Source organism: Chiloscyllium plagiosum, chromosome 2 (genome assembly GCF_004010195.1).
Source record: "Chiloscyllium plagiosum isolate BGI_BamShark_2017 chromosome 2, ASM401019v2, whole genome shotgun sequence".
NCBI classification, from domain to species: Eukaryota; Metazoa; Chordata; class Chondrichthyes; order Orectolobiformes; family Hemiscylliidae; genus Chiloscyllium; species Chiloscyllium plagiosum.
The window spans coordinates 51,156,263-51,172,585 of NC_057711.1; the positions used below are offsets into that span (position 1 = coordinate 51,156,263).

General features: G+C 41.2%; 1 protein-coding gene across 1 annotated transcript in view; it reads right to left on the reverse strand.

Moving 5' to 3' along the window:
- Positions 1–16,323, reverse strand: part of kiaa0825 (KIAA0825 ortholog) — a 403,994-nt gene extending 387,671 nt beyond the window's left edge. Inside the window, exons 1-2 of the mRNA XM_043709384.1 lie at positions 16,215–16,323; positions 7,810–7,949 (exon numbers count right to left, since the gene is read on the reverse strand). Of these exons, the coding sequence (XP_043565319.1) occupies positions 7,810–7,940 (131 nt within the window). The 5' untranslated portion in view covers positions 7,941–7,949; positions 16,215–16,323. The remainder of the gene's footprint in view (positions 1–7,809; positions 7,950–16,214) is intronic.

The following is a 16,323-nucleotide window of genomic DNA, read 5'->3' on the forward strand; positions in this document are numbered from 1 at the left end:
CTGGTTTCCAGCATCTGCAGTCATTGTTTTTACCTCGTTGATTTTAACCCTACTGTGAATCCTCTTGCAAGGATGCCTGCCTTGAAGAAGTTTTCCTCCTCTCTCTACAAGAATCTCAGGGAGTCTCTCTCTCATTGCAACTCCCAGGTCATTTCCTCAGCCTTGAAACTCTTATCTCTCCATGCTTCAGGCTCTCTGCCTTTATTCCTGATGAAGGGCTTTTGCCCGAAACGTCGATTTTGCCTGTCCTCGGATGCTGCCTGAATTGCTGTGCTCTTCCAGCACCACTGATCCAGAATCTGGTTTCCAGCATCTGCAGTCATTGTTTTTACCTCGTTGATTTTAACCCTACTGCGAATCCTCTTGCAAGGATGCCTGCCTTGAAGAAGTTTTCCTCCTCTCTCTACAAGAATCTCAGGGAGTCCCTCTCCCACTGCAACTCCCAGGTCTACTCTCTCCCCACCCCCACCCTCCCCTAGCTTATCTCTCCACGCTTCAGGATCTCTGCCTTTATTCCTGATTTTATTTCTGCTTTTGCCCGAAACGTCGATTTCGCTGCTCCTTGGATGCTGCCTGAACTGCTGTGCTCTTCCAGCACCACTAATCCAGAATCTGGTTTCCAGCATCTGCAGTCATTGTTTTTACCACCATAATGAAACAGACTACAGGCTTTCTTAAGATGAAGTTTTGAAGCTTGGATTGCTCCAGCAGAAATATGATATAGCCCAGAAAGTATGTCCCACATCATTGTGCCCTTCACAATTGGACCCAATTGACAGTCAGGATATTGAGCAGGAAGAACATCTATGACAGAGCATTGTTGTGTCCAAGAGGCCAGAGATAACCTCTTTAAAACACACCTATAGGTCAAATAAGTCTTATTTCGAATTAACTTAATAGTTTAGCATTACACTGGTAATCTTGCAACTAGGCCCTACTACATGCAAAGGATATGTGGATTTTGGTAGATTTGCAATCCTTGACTTTTTGTACTGCTGAATATCTTCCTTTCCATGTGAATGTATGCTTAATATCTTCTGGTGATTCCATTTAAAGTTTTATGAGAATGGTCTCAGGAATAAGAAATTTCAGTGAGAAGAGACTGAAGAGACTTTTCTTGGACAGAAAGAGGCTGACGGAAAATTTGGTACAGATTTTCAAAATCACGAGTGGTTTTGATAGAGTAGATAGAGAAATACTGCTCATGTTCGTACAAGAAACAAGACAGCATAGGTTTAAAGTTAGGAGCAAATGAAGCAATAATGATCTGAGAAAAAAACATTTTCACAGAGCAAGCAGTTAAGGCAAGGAATTTCTGGAAATGTGGTGGAAGCTCAATTGCGACATGCAAGGCATTGGATGATTATTTGGATAGAAATGGTGTGCAGCAATATGAGGAAAAGACATCAGATTGGCACGAGGTTTTAGAACCATTACAAGCACAAAGGGCTGAATGTTAAACAGCAGAAGAAAGCCAATGTTATGACTCTGTAAATTACCTACACATAACATGCCCTATTTACTGTTTTTTTTCCACTGTCAAGAGACAGTGCATTAACATTGCATGGAGTTACAGCCAGATCGCTCTTAAAGCACAAGTCAAGATATCCTGAGTGCTAATTTATGAAGCCTCTCAGGACAAGTCAGCAAGTTGAGAAATATCCTGAAGAATTTCCATTTGAACCTTCCGTCATCAGCAATCCTTCTATGTTTCATTACTAAATTACCCTGAAATACTTAAGCACCTCTTGGACAGCACTGAACCTGCATGGGACAGTATTTTATGCAGCTTTTCTAATACAACCAAAGCAATGTGTGGCACAGCAGATGTATGACCAGTCAATCAGACATCTCCCACCCTTGAATGGTGTTTTCATCGAAAGACGATACATAGAATGAACTTTAGTATAAATAAAGTATAACACCTTTGCTGCAATCCCCAATGTTTTGGTTCCAGGATCCCTGGCATCTGATGCTATCTCCAATAAAGGAGGCAGCTGCTTGTGAAAAATGAGCAACTCTTGGCTATCTCATCTTCTTTCATCCTTGTACGCAATTATGTGTGACTTTTCGGTAAAGATTATTTACAATGATGTTACACTGGTGCCAACTATGTTCCCACTACAAGACTGCTTCTTCCTTGGTTTCCCACTATATCTAAATACAGTCCTGACTTCAGCAGCTGGAGTGGAGGAAATGGCCTGTTAACTTGGAAGATCTGCGCAGTGGTCTCTTGGTCCCTTGGGCCTAGACGGCATAGGCCAGCTGATAGTCTCGTGTCCAGATGCAGGTTTACCCTCCTTGGCTTGGCAAGCTTTGAGATCACAGCCAGGCAGAAGGTGAAGGGGCAGGCAATTCTGGAGTGTCCTGAGAAGCTTCAGAAAGGGAGTGGGTGGGGCTATGACCACTCTGACCCCTCAAAAGGAAGGTGGCACCTAGAATGAGGTCAAGGTCTTTCTCATCTTCTCACACTGCCTTGATACTGACTACCTATGGATAGACGAATGAAGTACAGGTTTTGTGCATATCCAGCAGACAGTATTTTGACGGTGCAATGGAGGCAGTCATCCAAATGCATGCTGGTGTCAGGACATGACTGATTATGGTGGTGGAATTCTTCACTGTTCAATTCAGCACACCAAGTGCCTCTCACAGATCTGTAGTGTGTCTGTGCAAATTTGTGTTTTAAAATTTGCATGAGTCACACTGGCTGCTCAACACTTATTGCCTATCCCTAGTTGCCCTTGAGAAGGTAGTGATGTACTGCCTTTTTGAACTATTGCAGTCCATCTGCTGTAGTTTGGCCCACAATGCTGTTAAAGAAGAAATTCCAAGAATTTGACCCAGCGACAGTAAAGGAATAGCGATATATTTTCATGGCTTGGAGGGGAACTTGAAGGTGGTGGTGTTCCCAAGTATCTACTGCCCTTGTCCTTTGATTGAATTTGATTTGATTTATTGTTGTCATATGTAGCTAGGTACAGTGAAAAGCTTTGTTTTGCGAGCAGTGCAGGCAGATCATAGCAAAAAAGGACATCCAGATCATAGAGTCCTTGAAGAGAGCGAGGCATACAAGATTACAACTGCACGGGGGTGCACAAAGCAAGATCAACTTTAGCAAGTGTAACATTATTTGAAGTTCCATTCAGGAGTCTAATAACGACATTGAACAAGCCGTTCTTAAACCCAGTGGCATGCATTCAAACTTCTATATCTTCTGCCTGACGCAAGATGTTGGAAGAGGGCATTAGCAGAGTGGGAGGGGTGCTAGATGATATTGGCAGCCTTTCCACGACAATGAAAATGGAGTGTAAATGGAGTGTATGGGTGGGGGTTTGGCTATGGTCTGGACTATGCACACGACTTTCTGTAGTTTCTTATGATCCTGGGCAGAGTAGTTGCTCAACCAAGCTGTTATGCACTCAGATGGAATGCTTTCTATAGTGCATCTGTAGAAGCTGATGTCGGAGAAATTTGCCCATTAGGTTGACATCACAAAATACAGCTCTCGAAGTGAAACTGACAAACAGTTTATTGCTAGCGACATCGCTGGAAGAGAACCAGACTCGCTGACAGAGAACTGACAGTCTGTATAGGTAGATCAGATTTCTCTGCCCAGAGCTGAGGATGAGACCAGTTTTATAATAATGCCGCACAATGACACTAATTAAGAAATGGGGCACTACAATGTATGTGGAATTGGAGTAATCTAATTGCAAGGATGCTAATTGGAAAACAAATATCAGATGAATGTACTGTTCCTTCACACAATGCAACATCCTGACAGTATCGATGGTTCCATTCCTCTTCACAGGAAGATGTTAATGTCTCCTCTGAAGTGGTGAGGTGCTTCCATTGTCCTGTTCCTGCAGCATGCCCTTGCTGGTGGTCTGACCTGCTTTTTGTGTGGCTTTGGCATTGATGGGTTGTGAAACTGCCCTTGGGGCTTTCAGATATTTGTGGTGCTCTGTCATTGTTAGTGAGAGCTTGTATTGCTGTCTGATTTGGCTTGTGAGCTGCTTGGGGATTCTGGGTGTTTTTGGTACAGTTTGGCCAATTTTGCTTTTGTGGGCCTATAGTGGGTTAGCAATTTTTTTCCCACAGTTGGTGAGTGACCTATGGACACACCGAAGTTCCTAAGCCACCTGAGAAGTAGACCTGTTGTTGTGCCTTCTTGACCGTTGCACCTATGTGGAAACTCCAGGACAGATTGTCAGTCGGTTATTATCACTCTGAGGAACTTGACACTTGCTGCACTCTTCACTTCAGATCTTTTGATTTAGATGTAATGCTGTAATGAAAATTGTTGCACTGAAGGCCTGGGCTCTTCCATCACTGAAGATGGGATTTGCAGTGATTGTAACCAGGTCAGCCAGGTGGACCTCGTAGAGTTCCCTGATTGAGGCTATTAATCTGGCCCAGTAAGGGAGTCCTGGCTGACAGATATATACAGGAATGTCAGAGATTCTGTTCAGTCTGAGAAAGCCAATCTAGTGTCAAGTACTATGCATGCGTAAATAAAGTGTAACTTAGTGATAGCGTATCAGTCTGTGCGGAGTTATTTCAGGAATATTTGTGGAGCCTCCCCTTCCTCCAATGAGTTGTCCAATTGTCCACCATCATCATGACTGAATGTGGCATCTTAGATCTGATCTGTTTGTTATGGGATCCTTAACTCTATCAGTTTGTTGTTTATACTGTTTGACTTGCAAGTCGTCCTGTTTGGCAGCTTCACCAGGTTGACAACTCATTTTTAGGTATAGCTGGTGCTGCTCCTGGCATGCCGCCCTGCACTTCCACTGAACTAGAGTTGGTCCCCTGGCATGATAATGGCTCAATGGGGAGTATGCCTGCCTGTGAGGGTGCAGATTGTGCTGGAGTACAATTCTGCTTCTGTTGTTGGCCCACTGTGCCTCATGAATGCCCACTCTTGAGTTGCTAGATCTATTCATAGTCTGTCCCAATTAGCACAGTGATAATGCCACACAACACAATGGAAGGCATTCTTAATATGAAGGCGGCATTTCATCTCCACCAGGACTATGCAGCAATCACACTTATCAATTCTGTCATGGACAAAATATTTGACAAATATTTATCAGCTGAGAACACAGGCCTGTATTCTGCCTAGAGCTGAGCAGGTGTCTGGTCTCCAGCTGTTCTCTCAGCAAAGAGTCCTGGAGCATTTCTACCTTAACCAACTGCGAAATGTGTCAATGATGAGCTCACTAGATTGTGCACCCAAATTTAACCGAGAAATAGACTTTCACTCCACTGGGCACTAAGTTAGTGCAGGATGCAGTTGAAAGTCTTATTTATGCATTCTCTGAGGGCTCAGTAGCACCCCCCACCTCCCGCTGAAGTAGAGATGCAGTGGGGTGCCTTCAGTACCAGTTTCTTTGTGAAACTTCATTGGTGTTGCATTTACCTGTGTAAAATAAAGAGAGAAAATTAGTTTTACACAAGCTTTTATCCATCTTTAACATTAAGAATGAGTGAGCACTGATGCTAATGAAATAGCATCACAGAACGACAGCAAAGCTTACTGGATTGGTTACATACCAAGATCTCTCCATTCTCATGAGTGGTCATGCTTTTCTCAGGCCAAATGCAAAATATTCTTCTCACTGTGAGTGAGAAACCTAGAATCTGTTACCCTAACCTGCAAAGTCTTGAGACGCTCAGTCTAGTTATGAGCTTACGTTTTCAGCAATGAGATAAACAGAAGGACTAAGGACTGGATACAACTGCAGTTAGTGCTGATGCATGACTATGAGTGTACTGAAATGCCTCAGTGAGTGAGTAGGAATGGGTCAGTAATTTTGGAAGATGAGGTGGGTGCAACTTACATAATGTAGTCGATTCATCTTGGTAAGAAGTGTGTACAGGGACTGGGACAACACTTCTATTATAGGACAAGCCAAACAGAGAACAGCCAGGGAATTCCTAGAGGCATGGCACTCATCCACAGATTCAATCAATAAGCACATCGACCTGGACTCAATATACCGACCACTGCAATGAACAGCTGGAACTGACAACCGGAAGCGGCAGATTCAAGCCACTACAAATGGTGGAGGAAAGATCACAGAAGCACTTCACAGGAGGCTCCGAAGCAATTAGGATGTCACCTCGACAGAGGACGAAACGTCTGCAACACAAATTCCCAGCTCGGCAAACAGAAACACAACAATGTGTGTACAGTGGCAGAATTACAGTGAATGGGTAGTCCCGTGAGTGTGAAGGAAAATGATGGTGGCACATACCTTTGTAGAAAGCAGAAGTTCATGACCTTTCCTCACTGATGGCCATCCTCTTCATTCAGGACAAAGTATTGACCTGGACTGCGATTTGTATCCAACCTGGCTCGGTCTGGTGGTATGCCCTCCTATGGATGTCAGATGGGAAAAGGACTACACTCTTCTCCACCAGTACATTTACTTCCTATCCTCTGGATCATAACTCCAGTGCTGAGATTCAAACACCAATGTCATGGACTCATCTTGGCTGCAGCACTTGAAGGTTTATGCATCTGGACTTTAAATATAAGGATCATGGGAGAGAATGGAAGGCATGAATTGGCATTGTTGAGTGTGCCTGTCTCCAGCAAGCAGTCACTGTTCCCTCTCCCAAGTAACAAAAATCTCAGGCTCTGAAGCACTATACCGCCATCTCCAGCTGCATGTTTCGAAATGAAAATATAGCCTCTTTCAGCAACTTCATGGCAGAGACGTGGCTGAGATACTAAATGAATATTTAGCATCTTGAATTATCGATGAAGGATATGGTAACCAAGCTAATTTACATATTTAATGAGTTAAAAGTTGATAAGATTTGATAGAGTGGCTATACTTAAATTGATAAACTACCAGGACCAAATCAGATGCATCAAGGATACTAAGAGAATGAACAGTGGAAATTGCTCAGCAACAAAGCAACAGTTCTTAGATATAGCTTTGGTGGCAAAGAACTGGAGAATTACAAATTATAGAATCGGTTTAAAAAGGGTGCAAAGTTAAGTTCAGCAACTGTAAGTCAGTCAGTTTAATCTGGTGGTTCAGACCAAATTAAGCTTAAGTAACTTGCCTGAGCTTTTGGCTAGGTTCGACTTCCACAAGAAAATTTATATAAAGTGCCACAAAAAAGGCTTGTGAACAAAGTTTAAACTTATGGAATTAAAGAAAAAAAAAATTTGCAGCACTGATATGAAATTGCTGAGTAAAAGCAACCAGAATAATTGAAAACGTTATTTCTCAAACTGGAGGAAATGTTATATTGTGATATTCCCCAAAGGAGAGGTAGCGTTAGGACCCAACTTCATCATGTGCTAATGATCCAGACCTGGGTGTACAAGGCACAATTTACAAGTTTCAGAGGACACAGAACTTGGAAGTAATATTAGACATAAGGAGGATAATGGAATCAAGGGTTACAGGGAAAAGGCAAGAAAGTGGAGTTGAGGATCACCAGATCAGCCAACAGCAGACTTGGCATGATGGATACATCTTATGTCTAATGGTTGCATGCCGAAGAGGGTGGAGGCCCTCCAAAAGTTTGGGGAATGGGTAGACAAAAGATAGATAGAATTTAATTCAGTGAAATTTTAATGCAGCATTTCCCAAGTCCAACACTACAAGGCTGAGTGCCTTTCTCACTGCATGCAATAGCAATTTTTCAGAGAAGTGTGTAATAACAAATTCCATATCAAATTATTACCAAATAAAACATGTACACATTGGAAATCAAATGTTAATCTTAAAAATACAAGCACATGATTCTGAAAGCTTGCCAATATAGTGAACAACCTACCACACAGCATTCTGCTTCAAATTGTCCTCAATGTCACCAAAAGTTTGATGTAATTCCAATTCGCCTGGTATTATGTCCAAGAAACATCCTGAGTAGGAATAATCGAAGAGGTAATCTCCTTCCCATGCCATCACTTACATCTGAAAATAATAGTTTGAATTAATGATTTACACAATTGTTCAAATAAAAGAAATCACTAATCGAAAATTTAATTAGAAAATCATTCAACACATTTCATGTCCTAATATGCCAGCAAAAAAAAACCTCTTGAAAACAGCTCCTGTGGACTGGAAAAGGCTCGCCAGAAGAAACTTTGCAAGAAATATGAAATCAGGATAAGGAGGAAATAAATAGAATTTATTTATATAAATAGAAAGCAGAAAACATCAGTGCTTCGTCCGGAGGCTCAGTGAAGATGTTACCTAGTCTGGTGACGAAACATCTAAAAATGAACCTTTCAGCTCAGCAAGCAAACCTACATCCAGAACCTCAACCTGAGCTACAAATCTTCACAAAACTCGCTAGGGATAAATATTGTCCATATAACACTGGATAAAATCCACTACTTCAAAATATTGCCATGGGATTTTTTTATTTTTCATTCATTGAATGGATAAGAGTGCTGCTGCCAACTCCAGCATTTGTTACCAATCCCTAAATACCATCAAGAAGATATTGGTGAGCTGTCTTTTTGAACTGCTGCAATCAACTTGGTATGGGCACATTCACAGTATTGTTAGGAAGGGAGTTCCAAGTTGTTGACTTAGCAACAGTAAAGGAATGGCATCTAGTTTCAATCAGCATGGTGTGAGACTTGCAGAAAAATTTTTTGGTCATGGTCTTCCTTTATGTTTGTGGCCCATTTCCTTTTCGGTAGTAGACGTTGTGGGATTAGAAGATGCTGTTTTTGGAGGCGTGATGAGTTCTTACACTCCAAAGGAATATGATACATGGTATTTTGTATCTTTGATGAAAAGAGTGAATATTCAAACTCGTGGATGGAGAGCCAATCAAGCAGATTGTTTTTGTCCTGGGTGGTGTTGAGACCCCGGAGTGGAAAAACAGGCAGTGCCAGAGAGATTCAGCGGGCATACAAGCAGAATCGCTCTGAAGAAATCATACCAGACTGGAAACTTAACTGTTTCTCTCTCTACAGATGCTGCCAGACCTGCTGAGTTTCTCCAGCATTTGCTGTCTACCAACGTCTTTGGTATTTCTCTTTACTCTCAAATGGAGTTGCACTTATACAGGCAAGAGAAGAATTCTATCATATTCCTCACATGCATTTTCAGTTTCTGGTCAATAGTAAATAACCCAGGATAGTGATGGAGGGAATGTGTTCACAACATCATTGAATGCCAAAGGGAGATGACCAGCTTTCTTTTCTTGTTGGAAATGGTCATTTTGGTGTATGAATGTTACTGGCTACTTCTCAATGCTTACAATGTCCAGGTATTGCTCCTTGCGAACAGGCCCCTCAGTATCTGATGACTTGCAACTGGTACTACACACTACACAGACATATTTGGTTCATTCCACTTCTGCCATTACGATGGAGGGCAGATCACTGATGAAGTAGATGAAGTTCGATGGGCTCAGAACACTACCCTGAGGAACTCCTGGCACTGAGATGACTGTCTGTGGTGTAAAATTATGTCCCAATACATGTGTGAATCATAATGTAACACATGTATTGGGCCAAGCAGTGGAATGTGGTGAAACGGTTAAAAATTATGTCCCAATACATGTGTGAATCTAACCGGAATGGAGGTGTTGCTTAGTCCCGTGTGAATCTTATTACACACCTCCCCGTGTGAATCTTCTTATCTGTATGTAACCAGAATGGAATGTGTTTTTTAGCCTTGCTCTGCTGTTCACATGAATGTTTATATCTGGAAAAGAGTATATCAGCTGGAAAAGTCTCCAGTTCGGTGAGTCTGCTCCGGGGTTACGTCTAACCGCCGAGCGTGGGTTGTTGGCAACCGCTCTACGAGAACTGACGGCTCCCAGTTCCGGTAACATGTAGAGTGAGTATAAGCCAGACCCGTTGTAAGTATGAGACCTGGTTGTGGTGACGCTGCGGGGAATAAAATGCTCATATTCTAGCAGACTCGCCTCTTGGTCGTTTGTTCTGTGTCAGACTACTCTCCTACGAACCTGACCTTGAGAATTTTTTTTAAAACACTGTCCCTCAACAATCACAAAGCATCTTACTCCATGTGAAGTCTGATTCTAAACACTGGAGAAAATTGCCCCAACTTTCATTAACTTTAGTTTTGTTAAGGCCTCTTGATGTGAAACACAATTAAATGCCATATTGCCATTGATGTCAGTATGGCATTTAATTGTGTTTCACATCAAGGGGCCTTAACAAAACTAAAGTTAATGGAAGTTGGGGCAATACTCTCCAGTGTTTGGAATCAGATTTCACATGGAGTAAGATGGGTTGTGATTGTTGAGGGACAGTCATCTCAGTGCCAGGAGTTCCTCAGGGTAGTGTTCTGAGCCCATCGAACTTCATCTGCTTCATCAATGATCTGCCCTAGATCGTAACGGCAGAAGTGGAAAGAACCAAATATGTCTGTGTAGTGTGTAGTTCCAGTTGCAAGTCATCAGATACTGAGGGGCCTGTTTGCAAGGAGCATGTCAGCCACTCTCACTTACTTCTGAAATCAGTTCCTTCATTTATATCTGAGCCAAAGCTAAAATGAGGTTTGGAGCTCAGTGATGCTGCCAGGACCCAAAGTGGGCACTGGAGAATAATCTGCAAGAACGAAAAAGCATAAGAAACTGGAGTTAAAGTAGACCATATCGCCTGTCAGGCCAGAACACTTCTAACATTCATAATTGATCTTTGGCTTCATTTTCCCATCTTACCATTCTCTTGTGAAGTGTTGTGGGACATTTTATACATTTCTTTAGTGCCTTTAATAAAATTATTGTAGTCTTTGATGGACCCCTTAAGACCAGAAGCATTGAGAAGGAAGTCAAGGAAGTCATGGGAAGAGTTTGGAAAGGAGGCATGGGGGCAGACAGGAATGGAATTTTGAAGCAGAGTTGAAAATATTTTCTAGTTCAGAGTGAGAGAGTGACAAACCCATACTGAGTTGAGATGGGGGGACGAGAAGCATAAATTCAGCCAATCAGTATATTAAGCCGGTGCAGCATTTTATCAAATGCCTTCTAGAATTCTAAGTAGAGTACAATCACTAGGGTTCCCCGGAACCAGGAGTGCGTTAATTTCTTATTAAATCATATTAAGTCATGTTGGAACATGATTTCCCTTTCAAAAATAGCATATTGACTCTGCCTGATTACACTGAACTTATGTCAATGCCCTTCAATAATGTTTTTAATAAATTTCTAACATCTTACCTAAGACAGGTGTCAAAGTATTTTCATTAAAGACAAACTAACAAATGGATTGAAGTACATTATCTGCATCCACCTTCAGTGACAGAAGGAATAACTTCCACAGCATAATTAGAAACTCTGACCAACATTCTCCTCCTTATGCCTGGGCAATAAAACCAACTGTGACCCAACATCTGACAATGTGAAAAGTTGCTAATCATGTTCAAACAACAAAAAAGCAAGACCAACCCAACCAGCCTAATTACTGTCCCAGTGCACTCTCAAATCATTAGCAAAATAATGGAAGGAGTCATCAATACTACTTTCAAGCAGGACCTACGCAGCAATTACCTGCTCACAAACACTTAGTTTGGGTCACTCAGTGCCTCTTCCATGGCCATATAGCTCTTGACCTAACCTGACCATACCTTTTTTTCTATCACACAAACTCAAGACATGAGCATTCTTGACATTAAATCAACATTTGATCAAGTGTCGCATCAAGGAGCTCCATCAAACTTAAGTCAATGTAATTCACGGAAAATCTTTCCACTTACATCATACAAGAGAAACTATTTGTTGTGTTACAAAGATGCTTCATTTTTAATATTGTTTGTAAGACTTTGATTTTGAATGGTTGCAGGTGCCTGAAAGAGGTCACTGCGGATAGTAACTTTTTAAAAAAACAAACCGTCCTATAAAACACGACTCGTCCACTTGCTTCACTGTAGAGCCACGCTGGGCCTGTTTTGCACAGCATTAACTTAAGAGGCTTTTGTTTTAGTTTAATTGGTTTCAAAGCTGCTGAGAAGAACTGGAGTTGGCGGGTGCCTCAGCTAAGAACAAGGTGCCCAGTTAATCATTCTGATTTCTGGAAAGAAAGCCATCTTATTGAGCTGAGGGTGAAATCTATTTGTTCTTTGGTAAGAGTGACGAAAGAAGAATTTCAGGATCCTTGAACCAGAAGTGCAGGTTCATAGCCCTTGAAAGTAGAATTGTAAGTAGACAAGATAGTGAAGGTGGTATTTGGTATGCTTGCCTTTATTGGTCAGTGCATTGGGTACAAGAGTTGAGAGGTCATATTGCGGCTGTGTGGGACATTGGTTAGGCCATTATTGTTGAAACTTTATTGCTGGAACAGCACAGCAGGTCAGGCAGCATCCAGGGAACAGGAGATTCGACGTTTCGGGCACAGGCCCTTCTTCAGGATTCCTGAAGAAGGGCCTGTGCCCGAAACGTCGAATCTCCTGTTCCCTGGATGCTGCCTGACCTGCTGTGCTGTTCCAGCAATAAAGTTTCAACTTTGATCTCCAGCATCTGCAGACCTCACTTTCTCCTAGGCCATTATTGGAACACTGCATTCAATTCTAGTCTCCCTGCTATAGGAAGGAGGTTGTGAAACTTGAAGTGGTGCAGGAAAGATTTGCAAGGATGTTGCCAGGGTTGGAGGGTTTGACGTATAGGCTGAGGCTATTTTCCCTAGAGGCTGCAGATGACCTTACAGAGGTTTATAAAAGAATAACAGGCATAGATAGGATGAATAGACAAGGTCTTTTCTGCAGGGTAGTGGAGTCCAAACCTAGAGGGTGTAAGTTTAAGGTGAGAGGGGAAAGATTTTAAAAAGGGCCTAAAGGGGCAACTTTTTTTATGCAGAGGGTGGTGCATGTATGAAATGAGCTGCCAGAGGAAGTAGTGGTGGCTGGTACAATTACAGCATTTAAAAGGCATCTTCATGGGTATATGGGCCAGATGCAATAGCCGTCAGCCAGAAGTGCCAAGATGATTATCCATCTCAGCCTCCTCCGGATGTACCAGGACCATAGATGCCAGTCTTCAGTTGCTGCAGTTGCTGTAAACCTTATTTGGAACATGCACAAATAGGCCATAAATTGTGAACCACATGGCCAAAATTCAAGGCTGTTCAATTTTTAGTGTTTCAATTCTCAGACATTTTAGCCTCCATACAGCTACTGATGTTAGTATTAAAGCCTCAGCCAAAGCAGTGTCTTTTGCCAATTTCAAAATTCATTTCTACTGGTTGCTAATCTTCAAGTTAATATCCTTCTTCTAAACCTTTTGTTTCTTTAATTCTCCAACTTGTCTGACATTTTGCCATCAACTATGCCAAATTCACCAGATTAAATAGTGGTGTTTTGATATCTGTTTAAAATGCCAAATATAAATCAATAAGCGTCAACTTTAAATCTTTCCTCAGCAATGTTCATGCAGATAAAATATCAAATCCAAAACAAGACCACTTATCAACCACCACGATATTCCATTTTCTCGCTTGAAAGAACATGTAGCAATCTCATAATTAAAGCTTCCCTGTTTTGGTTTCAGTATTCAGTGTAACCAAAATATGTCACTGCATGTATTCAGTTAATCTTTGTATGACTTAAATAGCAGATCTGTACTAAATCAATGGAAAAGATTTGTGTCAGTTGATCATGATACTTGCAAAATGAAATATCCAGCAGTTAACAAGTTTCCTAAGATGTACAGAGCACATTTTTAATAAATAATGGATAAATATTGCAGAATGAAATGTGTGTTACCTCAGAAAGCTATATATATCCTCAAAAGGCTTTATCTTCCTAAATGTTTAAATGAGTTTTTAAGAATTTTGTATGAAGCAATTTCCAGTATTACTCAAAAGGAAATTATGTGCTATGGCAGCACAATGTCTTTAAATATATTAATAAATTACCAATATAAATGGAACTGAGAATAATTCCTCTTTGTTTTATCTTTGAAATTTTCAGAAAGAACAAACAACTGTAGCTATAAAATATTACATACTGTGCATTTTCAGTCATATTTCCGCAAGTAAAAAAAACTGTAAAAAATTAACCAGTTCTGCTGAGCATTTTTAGATCGACAGTACAAACACTTATCAAAACTCAAGTCATAGATCATGGAGGGCATCAGTGTCAATTCATTTTCACACACTGTTTCCTCCATCTATCCTGATTTTAATAATCCTTGTCAAATCACCAAGTCTAAATTACCTTCCTGACATTAAAGCCTTCAACAGGAAGAAAGAAACTCAACATTAATTAACTTCACATTGCTACAAAAAATTGCTGTCGTGCTGGACAAATATTATTTCCACACTTGACAAGTCTTACAGTTAACCAAGTTTTTTGTTTCAACTGAAGCTGCCAACATTTTGATGCAAGCATTGCAGTTGATTCTGATCCCTTCAATGGATTAGTTACAGTACAACTGCAACTGAGCTTTGAAAAGATTTTTAAAAAAGCAGTAGCATACAAAAAAATGTCATGCTCAGGGATATCAGTAATTAGGCTTAAATAAAAAATATGTAAAACACATCTGCAGACAATGAAATGTGGAATCTGCTTGACTTCATCCTCACTAATGTACTGTCATAGATGTGTACAGATGTGTCCATGTACAGTACTGTCCATGACAGTACCAGAAAGAGCAAGCTGCAACAGTCTTTATGAATCTGAAGTTCAGTCTTCACACCAAGGATAGCCTCCATCAGATTATGTGGTGCTACCATTGCGTTTAATGGGACAGATTTCAAATAGATCCAGAAACTCAACATTGGATATCCATGGGCACAGTGGACCATCAGTAGCAGAGTTATATTCAATCACAATTAGTAGCCTCACTGCCTGCCATAATTCCTACTTGAGTTGATAAAGTATGGTGCTGAAAAAAGCACAGCAGATTAGGCAGCATCTGAGGATCAAGACTGTCTACTTTTCAGGCTTAACCCTTCATCAGGATTGTAGTTGATTCAATGGATGTTACACTATAACTTGAGCTTTGAAAAGATCAAAAAAGGTGGTAGCACACAAAGAAATATGTCATGTTCAGGAGTACAAAGTTAAAAATCACACATTAGGTTATAGTCCAAAAGGTTTTTTTTGTAAATATATTTATTAGCAATTTTTTTAACTTTACAAACATATAAAATTATTGAAAAAAAAACAGTACCAGTATAAGAAAAAAAACACAATTACAATATAACTACTAACTACTAACCTACTCTATAATACAAAGCAAACCCTAATACCGTGCAAAGCAACACCAAAAAAAAAGAAAACAAAAAAAACAGAACATCTATGGGATTTCAGGTTAGGGATTTCATCCAGAAGAAGACTACGCTTCTCACAAAGCCCTACAAGCCCGAAACAGAGAGGATGTTGCTATGCTCCACAAGCACCCTTTCAGTTAGTGCCCTCTATCGCCTGCTGGGTGGCAAGGCCTGGCAGGATATTAACCGGTTATGTGAGGTCTGGGAGTGGAGATCTCTTCTGAAACATGGGCGCAAGACTCCCAAACAAAGGAATTGGGAGCAATGTATACACATCCATATTAACTCGGGAGACCCCCTCCAGGGCCCAGGACTTGACAAATCTAATCATCCTGGTAAAACAAATGCCCTAGTTAAGATAACTGCTAAATCTATATCCAAATAACTCAAGTAGGGCTGCCATGTCTTATACAAATGGTCTGTTGTGTGGTGCACCATGTTTGTGAAAAAGTCCAAGGGAATGTGCTCCATAATTAATTTCTGCCATCCCAGCAAGCCCAGCGGGTTCTCAGACACCCAATTCATCAAAATATTCTTCCGTGCACAGTGTGCAAGAATATTAAATATTTCTTCCCATGCCCGTCTAAAGATGGTAAATTTGGTAGACCTAAGAGGAGAGATATCGGGTCTACTCTGACTTCAGTCCTCAATATCCTCCCTATCTCTCCCACCACAGCACTCCAATAAACACGGAGCCTGTGGCATGTCCAGAAGCAATGGGTAAGAGTACTTACACTTATTTTACATTAGGGGCACACTGAAGATGCCCCTTTTTTAAACTTTGCCAGACGGTCTGGTGCCAGATGAGCCCTGTGCAGAACTTTTAACTGCATAGCGCATGTCCTGTTACAGATTGAGATCTTTCGAGTATTGTCCCATATATTCTCCCATGTTTCAGAAGAGATCTCCACTCCCAGACCTCACATAACCGGTTAATATCCTGCCAGGCCTTGCCACCCAGCAGGCGATAGAGGGCACTAACCGAAAGGGTGCTTGTGGAGCATAGCAACATCCTCTCTGTTTCGGGCTTGTAGGGCTTTGTGAGAAGCGTAGTCTTCTTCTGGATGAAATCCCTAACCTGAAAAAAAACA